The following is a 16,225-nucleotide window of genomic DNA, read 5'->3' on the forward strand; positions in this document are numbered from 1 at the left end:
CAAAGTGATTATACATCATCATATAGTCATAGGAATTTCCCATTATAAACTTATAATTTTTTTAAACGCTGTAGTAATGCTGTTTTTCCACAAAATGTAGAGGTAGGTGGGAAGGTGGGTTCTTTAAATGCAGTTTTCTCTCTTTCTACTCTTGGGTGTAAACAGAATTTAAAATGCTAAAACTACTTTTGACTGAGATACATGAAAGAGAATATTTCAGTTCAGGAAAGCCTGTTTTATATCGTTTTCAGAACTATATACGGTAGATAGATTAATGTCAAAATATGACCTTGTGAAGGGTTATCACAGGCCACCACGCATATGCTTTATAACAATCCTGATTGTTCAACCTTTGAATATAGAGCTCTGGAGTAATTGAATCTGCTTATTGTCTTTTCACACTTGCTGATTGTTATGAGCTGATGATATGAAGCTGTGACAGGCTGTTCCCTTCACAGTGTATGAGAGACATGTGCAAAGAAGAGGACTATGCTTTCCTAAACAACCAGAAAAGTAGGGAAATAGACAAGACTCCAAAGGAGAGCACATTTCGTGAGAGGGAGTGGCAGCAGAAACAAGAAGAAAGGGTAAATACCCCTCTATAATCTGTCTCAAAAACATTTTCAATTAGTTTTTTTTTTGCCCATGCTTAATAATATGATTTGCTAAATGTGTCTGGTGGGTCCTGAAGCTCCGCCGGAGGTTAGACCGAGAGCAGCAGGAGCAGGAGAAGCAGTGCGAGCTGGAGAAACAGAGGAGGGTATGATGCTCTGGGGGCCAGCTTGATCATCAAAGCTATATTAACCTGCTGAGATAATGCTATTTATATCCATGTCCGATAACCCACTCTGTTGTCTTGCCAAGCAAAACAAGCCTTCCTCAGCAGACTAACTTGCAAACCTAATTGTGCTTGATTGCTTTATTGGTGCAATGCAGTTGCATATGCAATGACCTCAGCTTAGCAAAACAAATCCTGCTGTGTAGAGTTAGAGAAAAGTGCTACAATATAACCGCACATCCCGTCCCATAAACAGCAGACGGTGTGTGAGTGTATGAGTGAGTTAGTTGAGTTGTCAGAGACTTAAGGCTGAGTTGTATAATAAGCAAGAAGCTTGAGAATAGGCTCAGAGATGGTATGTGTGTCTGTGTATAAGGAAAGAAGCTTTCCAGCTGCGTGCTGTTGACTGCCAGCACAGTGATCGTCTAACAGGATTGTATGAGGTCACTAAAAGACAGATTGTTGTTGTTGTTTCCATTTGGTCAGCAATTATGGGAAACTCTTGCTATACTATTCTTGTCTGGTTTCATTTGATAGGTGTGAGACACTATTTACAGTCGCATGAAATTAATTAGCACTTCTTGTATTATTCATAGACAAAGTTAACTGGGTTTTATTTGCCCCTAAAATTATAAATGAATGGCGGAAACTGGTTACACTTTCTAAAGTACTAGAACTCCACTCCATCCTGTTATAATCCATCACTGCCATTGTCTGATCCAAATAAATAAACTGTACAGACTCCCATCCATCCCCCTAAAGACAACATCTCCCCACCCACCCACACATCTCCCCCCTCCCCCTGGGGAACTGGGTGTGAATGTGTTGAGTGTCTGAGGAATGAGGTGCTGGAACATGTTGTTAAAAGGCTCCATGTTCTGATGTATTCCATATGCTGAAAAGTGTACAGGTTCTGTAGGCATAGTGCTGTTCCTCAAGGAGCTATACTATTACCATAGCGGAAACAGGAGAGTCCGCATAAGCGATATTTGAAGCGTGAAACAATAGAGGTTACACACCCAGCCCTATCACTCCCTATCTACTGGATCACGCTAACATGAACAGTAAGGCCTGTCTCTGAGCCACACAGGAAGCAATTTTTCAGAATTAGGTATTCTTCAGTATTCAGGGTTAGCCCAAAGGTCTAGGAGGAGCCATCACTTATCAGAAGATTCCAAAGTCGATGAATGCATAAAGCATCTCGTTTTTCAAGGTAACAACTGAAAATGATGTAAGTCTCATATCTGCAAACTGCTTCTGCAAAGCTTGGTGAGATCATTTTAACAACTGGGTATTTCTCATGTACTTGCTATATTATCCTGGAGTTTTGGACTGTAGTGTGTAATGGGGTTGTGTATGTTTTCTGAAGGAGAAGGAGGAGCAATGGAAAAGCCATGTGGCAGGCCTGGCATCTGAGCGTGAGTCTCTCCGTGGCAGATTACACAGGCTACGTGAATTCAGGGTGAGGTAGCCCCTTTATCTCTCTCTCTCTCACACACACACACACTAAACTGATTAACCACACAGATGTGGGAGTCAGGGAAAGGCTGACCCGACTACACCAGATGTTACATACAACATGCTGAGCAGTGCCAAGCGCTAACCACAAAAAATAGCAATACACAAGTGGTCACAAATACAATTCCTATGCTGAATTAAACAACTCCTAAAAGTAAACATTGCTCTGAATCAAAACAGAAATTGTGACACACGACAGTTGTATGGCTTATCAGAAAACAACTAAAGCTTTATCATCCAAAATACCATTTATATTACAAGTAATAGGTAAAAAAAAAAAAAATTAATTCCACAAAGATATTTGAGGTTAAAAGTATCTGTGCACTTTTCAAATTTTCAGACCTCCCTGAGATATGCTGCCACTGACTTTAGTACAGATGTGGGAATAAATTCTCAGCTTCTCAAGAGAGCAGCTTTTAGGATTTTCATCCTGAATACCAGCACTTAGGGGTCTTAATGAAGAAATTTGACCACACGCCTTTGATATAATGGCTACTAAGGATCTGTTGTATATTACTAATCACAATTACCTTTTGTAATTTTTTAAACCATTTCAAATGGTTTAGTACCTCTTTGCAGTGCTTATGTTGTAATAGGACTTGTGTATTTGCTTGGTGTTTGTGTCATAATATAAGAGCTTTGGTCATAAGGCCTGTAATGCATGTGTGTGTTAATGCAATGAATCTTTTCTTAAGTGATGGGTGATATGTGGAAGTTTATGTGTATGTACAGATATCTAATGCATGTTTGGTATGTGTCCATTAAAGATGGAAACACATGATTTTTATGGGAGTAAGTGGAGTTAGCCAGTGTGCAGACCTTACTATCCAGTTCCAGTTCCATAATAAGGCTTAGCACATACATACAGTATATTTGATTTGATTGATAACAGCAGCATCCTAAACCACAAATTTAACTACATTTAATCAGAACGTAGGCCTAGGATATAAAAACAACTTTTGAACAAACTTGCAATCAGTACGGTTTGTTGCTGGATGCTTTCTATAGCACTGTTCACTTTATTCACCTGTGAACATGTAACTTTCCCTTTACAGGACTTTCAGAAGAGAGTGTTGATGCAGGATCTGGGTCTGGAGCCTGGTACAGCCAGTGAAAATCTCACCCAACTTCTTACGAGACTGTAACAAAGGTTACTGCATGGTAAAGAAATAGATAACTGATATTATGTGAATGTAAAGAATACTGGAAGAATAGTGTTGAGTGGCATATTAAGTACTGAAGTTATATACAGTAGGGCCCCCGTATCTGTGGGGCATAGATTCCAAACCTCCCAGTGAATGCCTGAAACTGCAGATAGTAGCAAACACTGTATACCGTGCATACCTATGAAATAAAGTTTAATTGATAAAATAGGCACAATAAACTAATAATAGAACAATTATTAATAATACAATTTATGTGAATGTGATGTTTCTTTCTCTAAAATATTTATTATACTGTACTCACCCTTCTTCTTCGCTCTTCTTCTACACTAGACAGAGGGATGTCTAGGGCAGGACCGCATGACATATCATCACATTTCTCAGAAGGGTGTATAATTTAAATTATGAATGTTTACTGTATGTCTGAAATTATCTGTTTCATTTTTCTGGACCACAGTTAAGTGAAAGTATGGTAACTGAAACAGTGGCTATGGGGTTTTACTATATTGCGCTACACTAACGTTAGAGTCGGCCTATGGTGCAAGCCAAGATATTTCTGTATTGTAGCTAAAAAGAAATTTGTAAATGTGTAAAACTAATACTAGTATAGACCATGCCTGTCTACATTATGAGTATTGTAGAGTGACAATAAATTGTTCAATATAAGCGGGAACCAAATTTTCACATCACATCTATGAGGGTATCAGCTGACCGTATTTCCCATGATGCTATGGGCTTAAGTGTGGTTATGTTGATCTTACACGAAAATCTTTATTTAGATTTGTGTCTTCTTTAGGAACCTTAGACTGATATGCATGACTAGTGTGAAAGAGAGAAAGAAAGAGAAAGACAGAAAGAGGTCCCCAACAGTGCAGGTCTACCATTAAATAAAGGAGATTCTCGGGAGTCATGTTGCAGCGTGTCTGGCCCCTGAGGGCAGGAAAATGCCAGACTCAAGTGTCTCACTCTTTCTTTCGTTTACTGTGATACATGCGAAAGCACCTAAATTCAAATTAAACACTATTGCATCTATTCTATTCTATTCAGTCTTAATGACAATTTATATAATCAGGTAAATAAAAATAGTCTAAATGTGTGTTGTGAAATACTAGAATACTATACAATCATCTATACAATTGCGTGGAATATGTGTTGCTAACAGCCTAGTGTTGTTGTGTCGCTGAAAAGGATTAAGAAATAATTGGCAAGTTGTTCTGGTCTGCCTGTTTAGGCTACATTATCACGCAACCACCTTGCAAGATCCACCCATCCGCTGTTCTTTTTATGTATTTATTTATTTTTTATATATTACACAAGCTTTTCCAGGCACATTCTCCTAATTGTCCACCCGGTGTATGAACAACGCTTCCTTCACAACTGCACGAATAGATGGAGATCTAGCAAAGAGAAATAAAGGATGAAAGTACTGTACAAATCAGGCTTGTGGACTTAACTAAGGAATGTGCTATGGGCAGGGCTTACCTGTGCATATGTGCCCACACATACAAAATGGAGGAGTTTGGAAATGTACACACACAAAATGGAAGAATTCTAAGGTGTAACCAACACTTGAAACCATGTGAAACTTAAGTATGTACCATCTTCAGTTAAAGAGGAGTTGCCCTAGAGGAACTTCTGGGAAAAGGATCTGATTGTTGCCCCTCTGTGCCAGGGCTGTGAAACTCCCCATGTATACTTTACACTCTAGGCTTGTAAAATGCCTAGAGCGCTGAGGTACACACATCCATATGCATGCACATTCAGTAGGAAAGCGGGATACAATAAAAAGAGTATCATAAATAACTAATACACATACATACAATTGTATACGGAGTGCTTTCATAGAGTTTTTAAAGTCTCTTGGCTTGATTTTCATGTCATTCACTTCACTCTGTCAATCCATGTTTAAGAAATGCTAGCGGCAGATTAGTGTCACTGATCTCCTCCCAACCGCTAGCACTTTAACTACTTTCCAAAGAAAAACTCTTTAGAAAAACAACTGACATCATGTATTTGTAACGATTTATTATTATGGTGTCATACAAAACACTAGACTGGGCAAGGTCATCTAAAAGGTTCATTTATTCATTCAATAAAACATAAATGAATCGATCACGTTTCTGCATAGCTGCGCAGCACACCTACACCCAGACGACACCTGTAATGACGTCTAAGTCATTAGCCAGCCAAATGACACACTGACTGGAGCTTTATTAAATTATTCAGCCATCAGACTGCCGTTAGTAGAGAGAAAAGTTTATAATTACAGGGTGAAACTGGTCCTTTCACCGTATCACATTCTCATATAATGACATGAGTTTGCACAAAGATTATATCATCAACAAATTATACTTGAGCAAAGCCCAGGGCTTGTAGCAGGTAGATATGATTAATGCCACAGGTATGATACAAACCTATTTAATGTCTCTGGCTACCCACAATGTCCTCTTCCATTTGATTAAATATACCTTCCATAAACGAGTTCCATGCAATAATTACTTCCGAGCAAGCATACTGTTACAATAAGGTTAGATGGCACAGCTAGCTAGTATAAAAGTGTACAAATTGAATAAATTTGTTGAATTTAATGCCTTCATAACTAGCAAATCATACACAAAACATTCTCTTATGTATGGGATCATTTCTTCACACCAGCCTGGTTTGTTGACATTTGAAACTACTGTATAACAGTCATAGAATGGCACATATGTACATAGCTCTTTCTCTAAGCTATGGAAACTGATTAATGAATTTAAAAAAATATCACATTGCTGCATGAGGTGATATGAAATGGAAGTTTGCTTAAATTTACAAATAATTTATAAAAGGGGCAAATGATCTCTTGCCCTACTATGGGGACCAGCAGCTACAATTCTGCACTCAAGAACACAGTCAGGCAGGCACTGTCCATGCCCATAAAGCAACAGAACATAGTGCACTGCCAACATAGAAGCCCAATGAGTCATTTGAGGAAAACAGAGTGTGACAGCCAGATGTTGGTCTTCCTTTCCCAACTTCCTACTATGTGTTTATCAGTCCCTGGCTGATGATGGCCAATCTTGGGGGAGAATAATGTGTTTCACCAAAAAGCAGAAAGCTATACGATAGTCATAAACATTGAAGAAGTGCTAAGCTACAGACTTTGAATAATAGATCAAAAGGACACTGCACATGCTGTGTAAGAACTTAGAAGAGATTAGATAAATGTCTAAACTTTAATATAGAATGGGATTTTAATTCCACATTTATGTGTATCTGACGTCTCTGTGCATAATCACTATTGACTGGCCTTTTCCATGTGAGAAATTGTAACTAATACATACAACAGAATAAAAAACAACAACAAAAAAAAAAACAATATTCAGAGATAAGGAGTTATAAAAGTGAAACAGCTTAGTAGTTGACCCTAGACACAAACAAAACCTTACCTGGTAACACATATCAGCCTTAACATCTAGTTTACTTATGAGAAAACTAAACAATTCACTTTGTGAAGAGTTCCATCTTTAAAGAAAGAGATCTGTAACAAGTTTGACACCCATCAAGTTTTATGTATTGTTTTTTTTTTGTACAATACAATTTGTACAATAATGTAGTTCATGTTCCTTATCCCTAATAAACAAATAGATGTAACATTATTCTGATAAACAAATAAAGCCTACAGTGATGGTGTTACCTGAGAAAACGAAAGGGAATAATTATTTGCTGTGATACGCTACATTTCATAAAATTCGCAAAGCAGCTTAGGTTTGTGCAGTTTCACAAATTGTTCAGTAAGCATGGGCCAGATGTGAACATTAGTTTTTGAGTCCTGTCAAAAAATATCTTCCTCTTAGTTTAATAACAGATGGGGGAGGGGGGGTTGGAATGGGCGAGAGGCCCCATGGATGAAATTCATGGTCTTTCATTCCAGTGTCTGTGCTCTCAACCAGTTGCGCTGTGCATGGGATGAGGTCCTATGGCAAGCAGTCCTATGAAGCCTTGTCTTAGAGACCAGGATGAGATCGCCTCTGCGGACTGTGTGGATACATCACAGCTTTAAAAGCAATCAAAACACGCCGCCTGTGGACATATGCTCAGACATACAGTACAGAGATAGATATATAATGACCTCTCTTGCATTAGCTCCAGTGAGAACCACTGTATGGAGGGTTCTAATTCACCTCAAGAACTGAGTGGAAAGCTTAGCCCTACCCTCCATTCTCTGCTAGTTCGCCGTTCTGAGTATGGACACTCTGAAGATCTCATGGCCGGCTAAACCCTCATGCCGACCCCTCCTTGCCCTGTTCACACTGCTGTCTGTGTGCCCTCATCATGATGGGGAGACATGGAGGCCTGGCGGGTAAATTGGCTAAAGCTGGCAGCACGTGCACGGGTTCGGGGACGAGAAGCTGCAATAGTATCGTCAGCCTGGGTGAGGTTGGGCAAGGGAGCCTGGGGCTCAGAGACTGGCTGCATCTGCTTCCTGGGCTCCTGCAGCAGCAACTGGCCTGATTCTTTTGAGAAAAGACTATGGATGAGCTGAAGCTTCTCCTTCTCCTCCTTCATGAAGACATCTACCAGCAGGGTCTTCTCCCTCTTAATCTGTTCACTGATGTTCTTGGGCACATCTGGGATCACCCAGGCCACCAGGAGGCCTAAGAAAATTACCAGGTTCTGGAACACACACGTGTACATATCAAGACACAGGGTAATGAGTAATGAGAAAGAAGGGTGAAGGTGGTCATAAAGTGGGACAGGAAACAATAGGTAGGTTGCTTAAGAATGCAGACAAAGTATCTCTTAAGAGTATCACTATATGTGTTTCTTTACCCCGACAAGACATCATGGCATTACATTACAATTGTGTCCCTTTGCCAATGTTATCCATTACATTCAGTGATTACTAACATACATGGTTGAAAGGTTTGAAAATGTATTCTGTTACTGCTTCCTGATGACCTAATTACAGTTGTATTAAGTAACATAATCTAACCTCAAATCAGCTGCCTTTTCCAATATCATTCATTTCTGAATGTAGCTTTTACATGGAAGATAATGATGTTATTGATAAATGGCATTTTATGTTATTGAAACAATGTTATTTTACGTTATGTTATTGATAAATTTTCAATACTATGCCAATGTTGCCACTATAATGAAATGATCTTACCAAATTCTGTTGTATTTTGTTACAGTTAAGATCTGTGAAGGATGTACTGTGGTAATTGTAGTCATTTAACAATCAAACCACCATATTATGTTAGGGGCCTAAAAATGGAGTTAATTTTAGTTTTCTTTTTTTTTTTTTAGACTGATGCATAAAAAAGAGAATGTTTTTTCCCCTGACTTTCTCACATATGGCACATGATTAAAGTGAAGGGTCCAGCACAACACCTGGTTAATTTAATTTATTTCCTCATTTGGAGAACTAAAGCATAGGTGGCATGTTCTCAACTGCAGCTGAATTAGAGAGTTATGTTGAAGCATTTGCATGCAGTGAAACTTGGTAGTAAAACATGCTATATTTTATAGGGATGCTCCAATCAGGATTTTTGCAGCCGATACCGATTATCGAGTTCTTGTCATCATGATCGGCCGATCCCGATCACGGTTAACCTTTTTTCTTTTTAAGATAAAGTAATACCACCGATCGAGTCGTAGAATGTGATTGGCGGCCGATCGATTGGAGCATCCCTAATATTTTATATGTAGGGAAACCTGACTGCATAATAGTTAATAGCTCATTCACAGCTCTCTGAGATGTGGTAATGTAAATCACAGCAGCTTAAAACAATACACGTCAACAAACGTGATGCCTGTGCATTATTTTATGGAGTGTGAAAAAAATTCAGCTCCTGGCTGAGAGAAGGGTTGGGGTGGAAAGTTACCAGCATTGTAAAAAAAAAAAAAAAAAGAAAAAAAAAGAAAAAAGAAAAAAACATACCTGGAATAGTATTACGAATCCCAGTCGTGCTGCTAGGATTGACCAGTACTGTTTGGAGAACTGGTAGGGCTGTGAAGACCAGGGTGGTTCCCTGTAATCCTTATACCTGCAGACAAAATCACAGTTAAACATGTTTGCTTATACAGGCAGAGATGTTTTGCTGTATGGCCATAAAACAAGAGGATGTGTGCACATATCTTTTTAGCATGCTAAATGGTTTAAGACAATAACATTTCATGAATCAGTATAGGATTTGTAATAGACTTCAAACAACCAAGGAGGCCAGAAAACAGTGTCTTTTCTCCGAACACCATTTCTGTCTCTAGAGTTGCTGTACAGTTTGTTTCTCTCCATGGGTTTCCATGGGTTGATCATGCCAAGTGAAGAGGGAAGAAAAACATTTCAAGAGCTTTCAGGTTTTCACTACCCATAATGAAATAGATATGGAACAAAGTGTTTATGTTTTATCAGCTAAAGTCATCAAAATCCACTCTAGTCTGAATGTTATTATAAGATCCTAGTGTATAGATATTCTTGCAAAGTTCAGGAATTCCTCATAAAGTATTATTAGGTTTTCAGTTTGCATAGTATTATGTTTAACTGGCTATATCCTATTGGGAAAGTTCCATAAAGTTGTTTTTTTTGCTTACTGAGTTATGAGCGTTGTGACACTTCAGTGAAGTTCCTACTTTGATTTAATGACCATATATGTACTTTAAAAATGTAAAAGTACAATCACCAAAGTAGCTGTTTCAAGAAATACAATATTTACAGTGCATATACAGTACAAAGTCTACACACACCTGTTAAAATGACAAGTTTTTGTGATATAAAAAAATAAATGTATTGTTCTACATTTAATATGACAGCAACCAACAATTGAGAGAAAAACAAATAAAAATGTTTAGGAAAAAAAAAAAAAAATCTTATACAATAACCCGGTTGCACAAGTGTGCACACCCTTTTATAATGGGTCATGTGACTGCTCAGAATTAACAAATCACATTCAAACTCATGTTTAAAAGTAACACCTCCTGTCAATGAAGTGATGCTAATTAACCCCAAATAAAGATCAGCAGTTCCCGTTGGTTTTCTTGAAATCTTGGTTTCATCTGGCTGCTGAAGTCATGGTCCACAAACAGCTTACAAATCATATGTGGGATCTCATTGTTGAAAGGTTTCAAGCAGGAGAGGGGTACAAACTTTTTTACAAAACATTAGATGTACCATGGAACATCATGAAGGTCATCATGGACAAGTGGAGAAAACGGGGCACCACAGTGACATTACCAAGAACAGGACGTCCATTTAAAATCGGCGAAAGGACAAGACATAAATGTTTAGGGAGGCTGCCAAGAGACCAACGGCAACATTAAAGGCACTGCAGGTATACGTGACAACAATCTCTTGTATTCTTCACTTGTCTGGGCAAAGTATTAGTTAGGGTGTGTGCACACTTATGCAACCCACTTATTAAAAACAAAAAAACTTTCAAGTTTTCCCCTTAAAATGTTTCTATCTGTTTTTCACTTGAATTTTATTAATTTCTAGATCACATTTAAGGTGGGAAAGTGATCCGACATGATTTATCTTAGTTCTTTTTTTTTTTTTAAATCCCAAAACCCTGCATTAACATTAATAGGGGTGTGTAGATTTTTAATATCCACTGTATGGCTCAGATCACAGCCGTTTAGATTAAAGCATCTTTATCCACTGCACATTTTTCTGAGCAGTGTCTCTATAGTATTTAGCCACTACTCCCCCCTTCTTACTATCTTTTGCTACTTTCCTCACTCCATTATCCATACATTTATTTATTCAGTCCTTCAAACACATATGAACCAAGGATGATATAGAACATTTATATAGCAGTATACTAACAGTATGATATAGTGGGTATCGTCAGGCGGCGATTCTTTTATAAATACTGCAATAAATAACTTATTGATATTAAAACCTATTTCAGTAGCAATTATATGAGTCCCCAGTAGGACCACTTTTATCAGTGTAGCCATTTCACTGACATAATACTGTGTGTTGTTCTGGCATGGGTATTAGGATTTTAAACAGTGCATGCAGACAGTGTGGGAACCAAATGTGAGATATAAGACACCTTATCTGGAAATTTAAAAGTCTATATTATCACTTTGTAATTTTAGTACCGTGTGAACAGTGCTTAAGGTAATCCTTTCTTGCTAGACCAGTTACAGAGACAGAGAGTGTGATGATGTCACCAAATGTACCATCGTAATGTCACTCAAAGTATTCAGTGAAACACGATCTGGGTCGCCCATTTATATTAGTTTAATACCATTCTGGTTTTAGAAAAGAGTAAGTCACAAATAATGAAGCTGATCTGAAATGTATTGCCGTTTATTCTAGTGGTATGAGGTCGTCTGCAAAAGGCCCTGCTGGCCTGAAGATGCATGCTGATAATGTTTAGATATGCAGTTAAAGATTTAAAGCCCTAGAAATGCCTGTACGGCATCTAGCCCATTAAGACACAAGATGCCCCATGCTAAAAGTAGAATGTGACGTCGTCTTTGCCCTTTCATCTACATTATACCAATCCATGTCTGAATAAAGCTGGTTCACTGAGCTGACTGAAGTGCTTAATAGCATAGTGCTAAGGTCACTGTGTCAGGACATGAGACATGATGTTGTATAGCGTACAGTTTCAGGACACATGTCACTACTCATCCGAGGGGCTTAATCATTTCTCACTTCTCAGCTCACTGTTTTCAAGAACTAATGAAGGCCCTCAGATGAGTGGCAAAACATATTCCAGACTATAACACTCAAGTCCACTCAACTTAGACGTGCTACTACTACACATGTATTTGTTTCAGAGATAAAATGTTTACTACTCATTTACACTGCAAATTTTAAGTCAAACTCTTAGTAAAATGAATGATCTGATTGTTCAGTTAAATTCACCACACTTGCAAATATAGATCCAGCATTAGTTCCTCATGTACCTTGCATACATACTTATTTGGGTACTGTTCTCTTTACAATTTCTCCACCATTTCCTTCTGCAAACCTAATAGTAGTAGTAGTCACTGTACATCTAGGTGACATTACTGAACCTTACTTAAATAATGTGTAAACAACAATGGTGGGGGCTCACCGGCACACTGTGATAGTGGAGACAGGTGCTGTGCCTGGTTGAAAATCACTGACATTGAAGTAAGACAGTGTGTGGTCGATGAAGCCATGCATGGTGCCAGTATTACTGTACATGTACTGATAAACCAGTCGTGGGATGAAGTCTGATGTAAAGGAGATGACAAAAGCCTGAAAAATAAAGGGAATGTGTACAAGGCATTTTAAGGCATTAGTGTGTGAGTAGACAAGAAAAAAATGCTGAAACTGTGTCAAGTCCTCAAAAAAAGCCTTGAAAAGTCCTCATAGAAGTCCTCAAACCAGCCAATTTCCAACTTTCATTTCATTTTTATTTGTGATTCTACAGTATCTGTGAAAATTGGAAGTGCCAGGACCTTTATACATAATGAGGCAGGTAATAGGATTTGAATTTGGCAGTCTATCAAACAGAACTGGACACAGATGGACTGCTGTGTCAGCTAGTAATGGCTCTCAAAACTGTGGAGGACATGGAAGTCATCTATACTGCTTACTCCAGGCTGAAGTTCATCTTGTGTTTGTTTTTTTGTTGTTGTTGTTGTTTTTTTAAATCTTATTCTCATTCAAAAATGTAATAATATATCCATGGATATGTGAATGCTTTTTAGGTGGATAAATTAGATATCACATAAGTGGAGTCATTAATTCAATACATTAACCATAGGAACATTACAGATTATGTACATCAATGTAAGATTTTGTGTAAAGCCAATGTATAACATTGTGAAAAACAAGAAGACATAACACTTTGAAAACACATTTTCTGTAATACAGAACACATTAAAGCATTCCATTACATGTTTGCATTTGAGACCTCTGGTCCACATTAGCGTGGCTGTAATCCAAGCCTTATCGGACACTGGAGTTAGTATATCCTGTGCTAGAGACCTGTAGCTTATTCATGGGATACCATGAAAGTAATGACAGAAGGGCAAAATCTCCTTCTGTATAAATATACAAATAAATGTCTTTCTTTACAATGACTTCAGAGTCTTTTATCTTGTTGCCTCCTTGACAATCATAGATCATTTTTGGAAAGAACCACATTGATTAGTGTAAAAAAGTCTGAAGAAGCCTGTACACACAGACTGCAGCTGAGAAATGGACCAACTTACATTGATGAGAACTGAAAACTTGCCCAAGCCGTTTAGTATATTGTACCAGATTCCTAAAACGAGAAATAAACACTGTAAAATTACAAGAAGCTGTCATAAATGTGCATAAACCTCAATACCTATGATATGTTAAAACAGTATGTATAGATGTAGTTTAGTACCGATATCTTGTGCTCTCACAGCATCTGGTCTGCGTAGCTCAGTGACAAACTTCTTAGCATCCAGTCGGATCTCAATAATGTTGTTCAAGAGAGCAAAAAGAGGAGCCAGAGGAAAAGAGGCCACAAAGAGGGAGACAAAACCAAACTGGATGACTGCAGACAGGAAAGAATAAACACAGAAACAAATAGATTGTCTTGAGTTCATTATTGTCATGCCCGAATGTTGTGCACTTATAAACATGACCTAACCTTTCATTGTTCACAATATTAGATTTTGGGTACCTGGACAGATTAAAAGTTTGAAGGTGCCAGAATTATTAAAATTCATGACCGCTGTTGTATATGACTGAAGCACAGATTTTTACCCTGGCCTAAATATCTTCAAGTTCTTTGGGAAGAAACCTCAGGGACATTACTAAATTTGCTCCAGTGGCTTTACTAAATTGGTTCTGACAAACACACAACTTTACAAATTTCTCTCTTGTTCTAATTGCACTACTTCAGGATCAGACATGTCTGCATATACTGTAAATTGGGTAGTGGTTTTAAAAGCAGTGTTTAAAAAAAAAAAAAAAAAAAAAAGGGCAGGGTGTGTTAACAAGTAAACAACTGGGAACCTACATGCTGACACTCAGGGGTGAGCCAGTCAGCAGTCTGCTGTCAAAGCGAGCGAGAATGGTCAATGCTAATGACAAAATTAACAGAAATGCCTGTAGGTTGCCTTGCTTAAAAGCTCAAAAACATTTGAGGAATTTGACCTTACTTTAAGAATTTTTGGCCTTACTCTAAATCACATATGCTCTTGTGAGAATGGTTGTAAAGCCTTATATGGATCTCTGCATGAATGTAAATAGATCTTAAACTGCGTAAAAAGAGAGACACTCATAATCTTACAAGCTTATACTCACTATGTAAATAGTGAAACTTGCCTCTTGGCAATAACTTGCCTGTGATTCCATATCATGCCCATTATCTCAACGTGACACACGTTTTTATGGAGCAGCAATTTCTTGTACAGTCTCAGTACAGACTGTGTACTGAGGCCCGAATGCTTTCAGTCTTATGAAGTTTGCCAACTGCTTGGCAATCTAATTTGCTAATTTCTTAATAGAACATTGCCAAATTTCCTAATATTTAAAGGAGTAGAATCAAGTAAATACATACATATTGCATGCAGGTACAAACAAATAGAACAACTGCACGAGTGGGAGAAAAACAGTAACATGCACATCTCTAGTTGAAACTAATTATGAAATCAAGCCACACCCACTTCAGTTTTAAATCCAAATAAAAGATACTGATATGAATACAACCCTAGTAGGCATGCATGCTAAGCTATTCCAGCAATGATTTATAACACCGTATTTGCAACAAATTTTACCATCATAAAAAAAAAACCTAAAACATTTACTAGTGACCTCTCATGTTTCAAATGACCTGGAGGATATACAGGGTTCATACAGCCAAAGTTTTACAGTAACTACATATACTTTATGTAACTAGCAGTCTATTTCAGCCCTTTTAAAAACTTAAAACACGTGTTAAAGAGCTGCAAACAATGTCATGAGGAACTCTGTTTACTGTAGGACTGCCACAAATGAGCTTTACAGATGACCACAGCTGACACACCCCTTACAAGATGTTAATCTTGTAAAATAATCTTGTAAAATCTCGTAAATCAGGAGATGCATGGTGAAATCTGTACAGATGGTACTGATGTTGGAACATGTTTTACATAACGCCTATGATGTTGAGATGGTCCAGGACGTAGACAGGGTTTTTTTTTTTCCAGTGGTTGTTTATCTTTCATAGTAGATAAACAACTCATCCGAGTATGGAATGCCTGTGTTCCCAACCGAACACCAGAAGCCATGCACTGGCACAGCAAAGACCATCCAAGACTCAAAAGCTGAAAGGTGACATGATTCAGGGTAAAAAAAATCTAGATTTAGCCACAAGGAAATTCCATAGTAATCTGCCTACTAGTCAAGTTAATTGCCAGGGCAATGAACATGCAAACACATGCAGTGTCCTGCACATCAGAAGTCCATTGATGATGACAGCAAACTCCAGTTCTATCAGCAGTCATGACTCATTGATCTGATGTAGTCACTGCCCAGTTAAGTGATGTTATCAGCCATAAGATATTCCACATCCAGCCTCCACCTACATGTTGTACTGGATTCTTCCCGTAGTTGGGGTGCTGTCTAGTAGGTACACTGTATTTTATTTATGAGCCCACCCTCATTTTCTGACACGTTTGCATGAACAGAGGTCCTGGAGCATGGTTGGCAGTGCTTACATATTTGGTACCTTTGGAAGTGATCAAAGTATATCATACTATGTACACTCACTCTCTTTCACTCTCTCTCTCTCTCGGTCTCTAATAACTGCATATCAATGGCTCAAGCCTCCTTTAC

At 38.1% G+C, this 16,225-nt stretch overlaps 2 protein-coding genes across 2 annotated transcripts in view; one reads left to right on the forward strand and one right to left on the reverse strand.

The window, feature by feature from the left end:
* Positions 1 to 349: 349 nt before the first annotated feature.
* LOC128622990 (putative golgin subfamily A member 6-like protein 3) lies at positions 350 to 3,441 on the forward strand. The gene is made up of 4 exons (XM_053649793.1): positions 350 to 587; positions 692 to 760; positions 2,148 to 2,240; positions 3,352 to 3,441. The coding sequence occupies exons 1-4, from the start codon at positions 462 to 464 to the stop codon at positions 3,439 to 3,441; spliced, it is 378 nt and encodes a 125-aa protein (XP_053505768.1). The 5' UTR covers positions 350 to 461.
* A 4,233-nt stretch (positions 3,442 to 7,674) lies between these two features.
* Positions 7,675 to 16,225, reverse strand: part of ano2b (anoctamin 2b) — a 35,670-nt gene continuing 27,119 nt past the window's right edge. The window contains exons 21-25 of the mRNA XM_053649791.1: positions 13,806 to 13,958; positions 13,645 to 13,697; positions 12,516 to 12,682; positions 9,386 to 9,491; positions 7,675 to 8,115 (exon numbers count right to left, since the gene is read on the reverse strand). Coding sequence (XP_053505766.1) covers positions 7,747 to 8,115; positions 9,386 to 9,491; positions 12,516 to 12,682; positions 13,645 to 13,697; positions 13,806 to 13,958 — 848 coding nt within the window. The 3' untranslated portion in view covers positions 7,675 to 7,746. The remainder of the gene's footprint in view (positions 8,116 to 9,385; positions 9,492 to 12,515; positions 12,683 to 13,644; positions 13,698 to 13,805; positions 13,959 to 16,225) is intronic.

This window comes from Ictalurus furcatus, chromosome 19 (genome assembly GCF_023375685.1).
Source record: "Ictalurus furcatus strain D&B chromosome 19, Billie_1.0, whole genome shotgun sequence".
Taxonomy (NCBI): Eukaryota; Metazoa; Chordata; class Actinopteri; order Siluriformes; family Ictaluridae; genus Ictalurus; species Ictalurus furcatus.

Bases quoted from the DNA above. Each gene is read 5' to 3' on its own strand.
- LOC128622990 (XM_053649793.1), top strand. From the start codon at position 462: ATGAGAGACATGTGCAAAGAAGAGGACTATGCTTTCCTAAACAACCAG. The intron at 588-691 runs GTAAATACCCCT...TGGGTCCTGAAG, and splicing joins AGCAGAAACAAGAAGAAAGG to CTCCGCCGGAGGTTAGACCG. The intron at 2,241-3,351 runs GTGAGGTAGCCC...TTCCCTTTACAG, and splicing joins ACAGGCTACGTGAATTCAGG to GACTTTCAGAAGAGAGTGTT.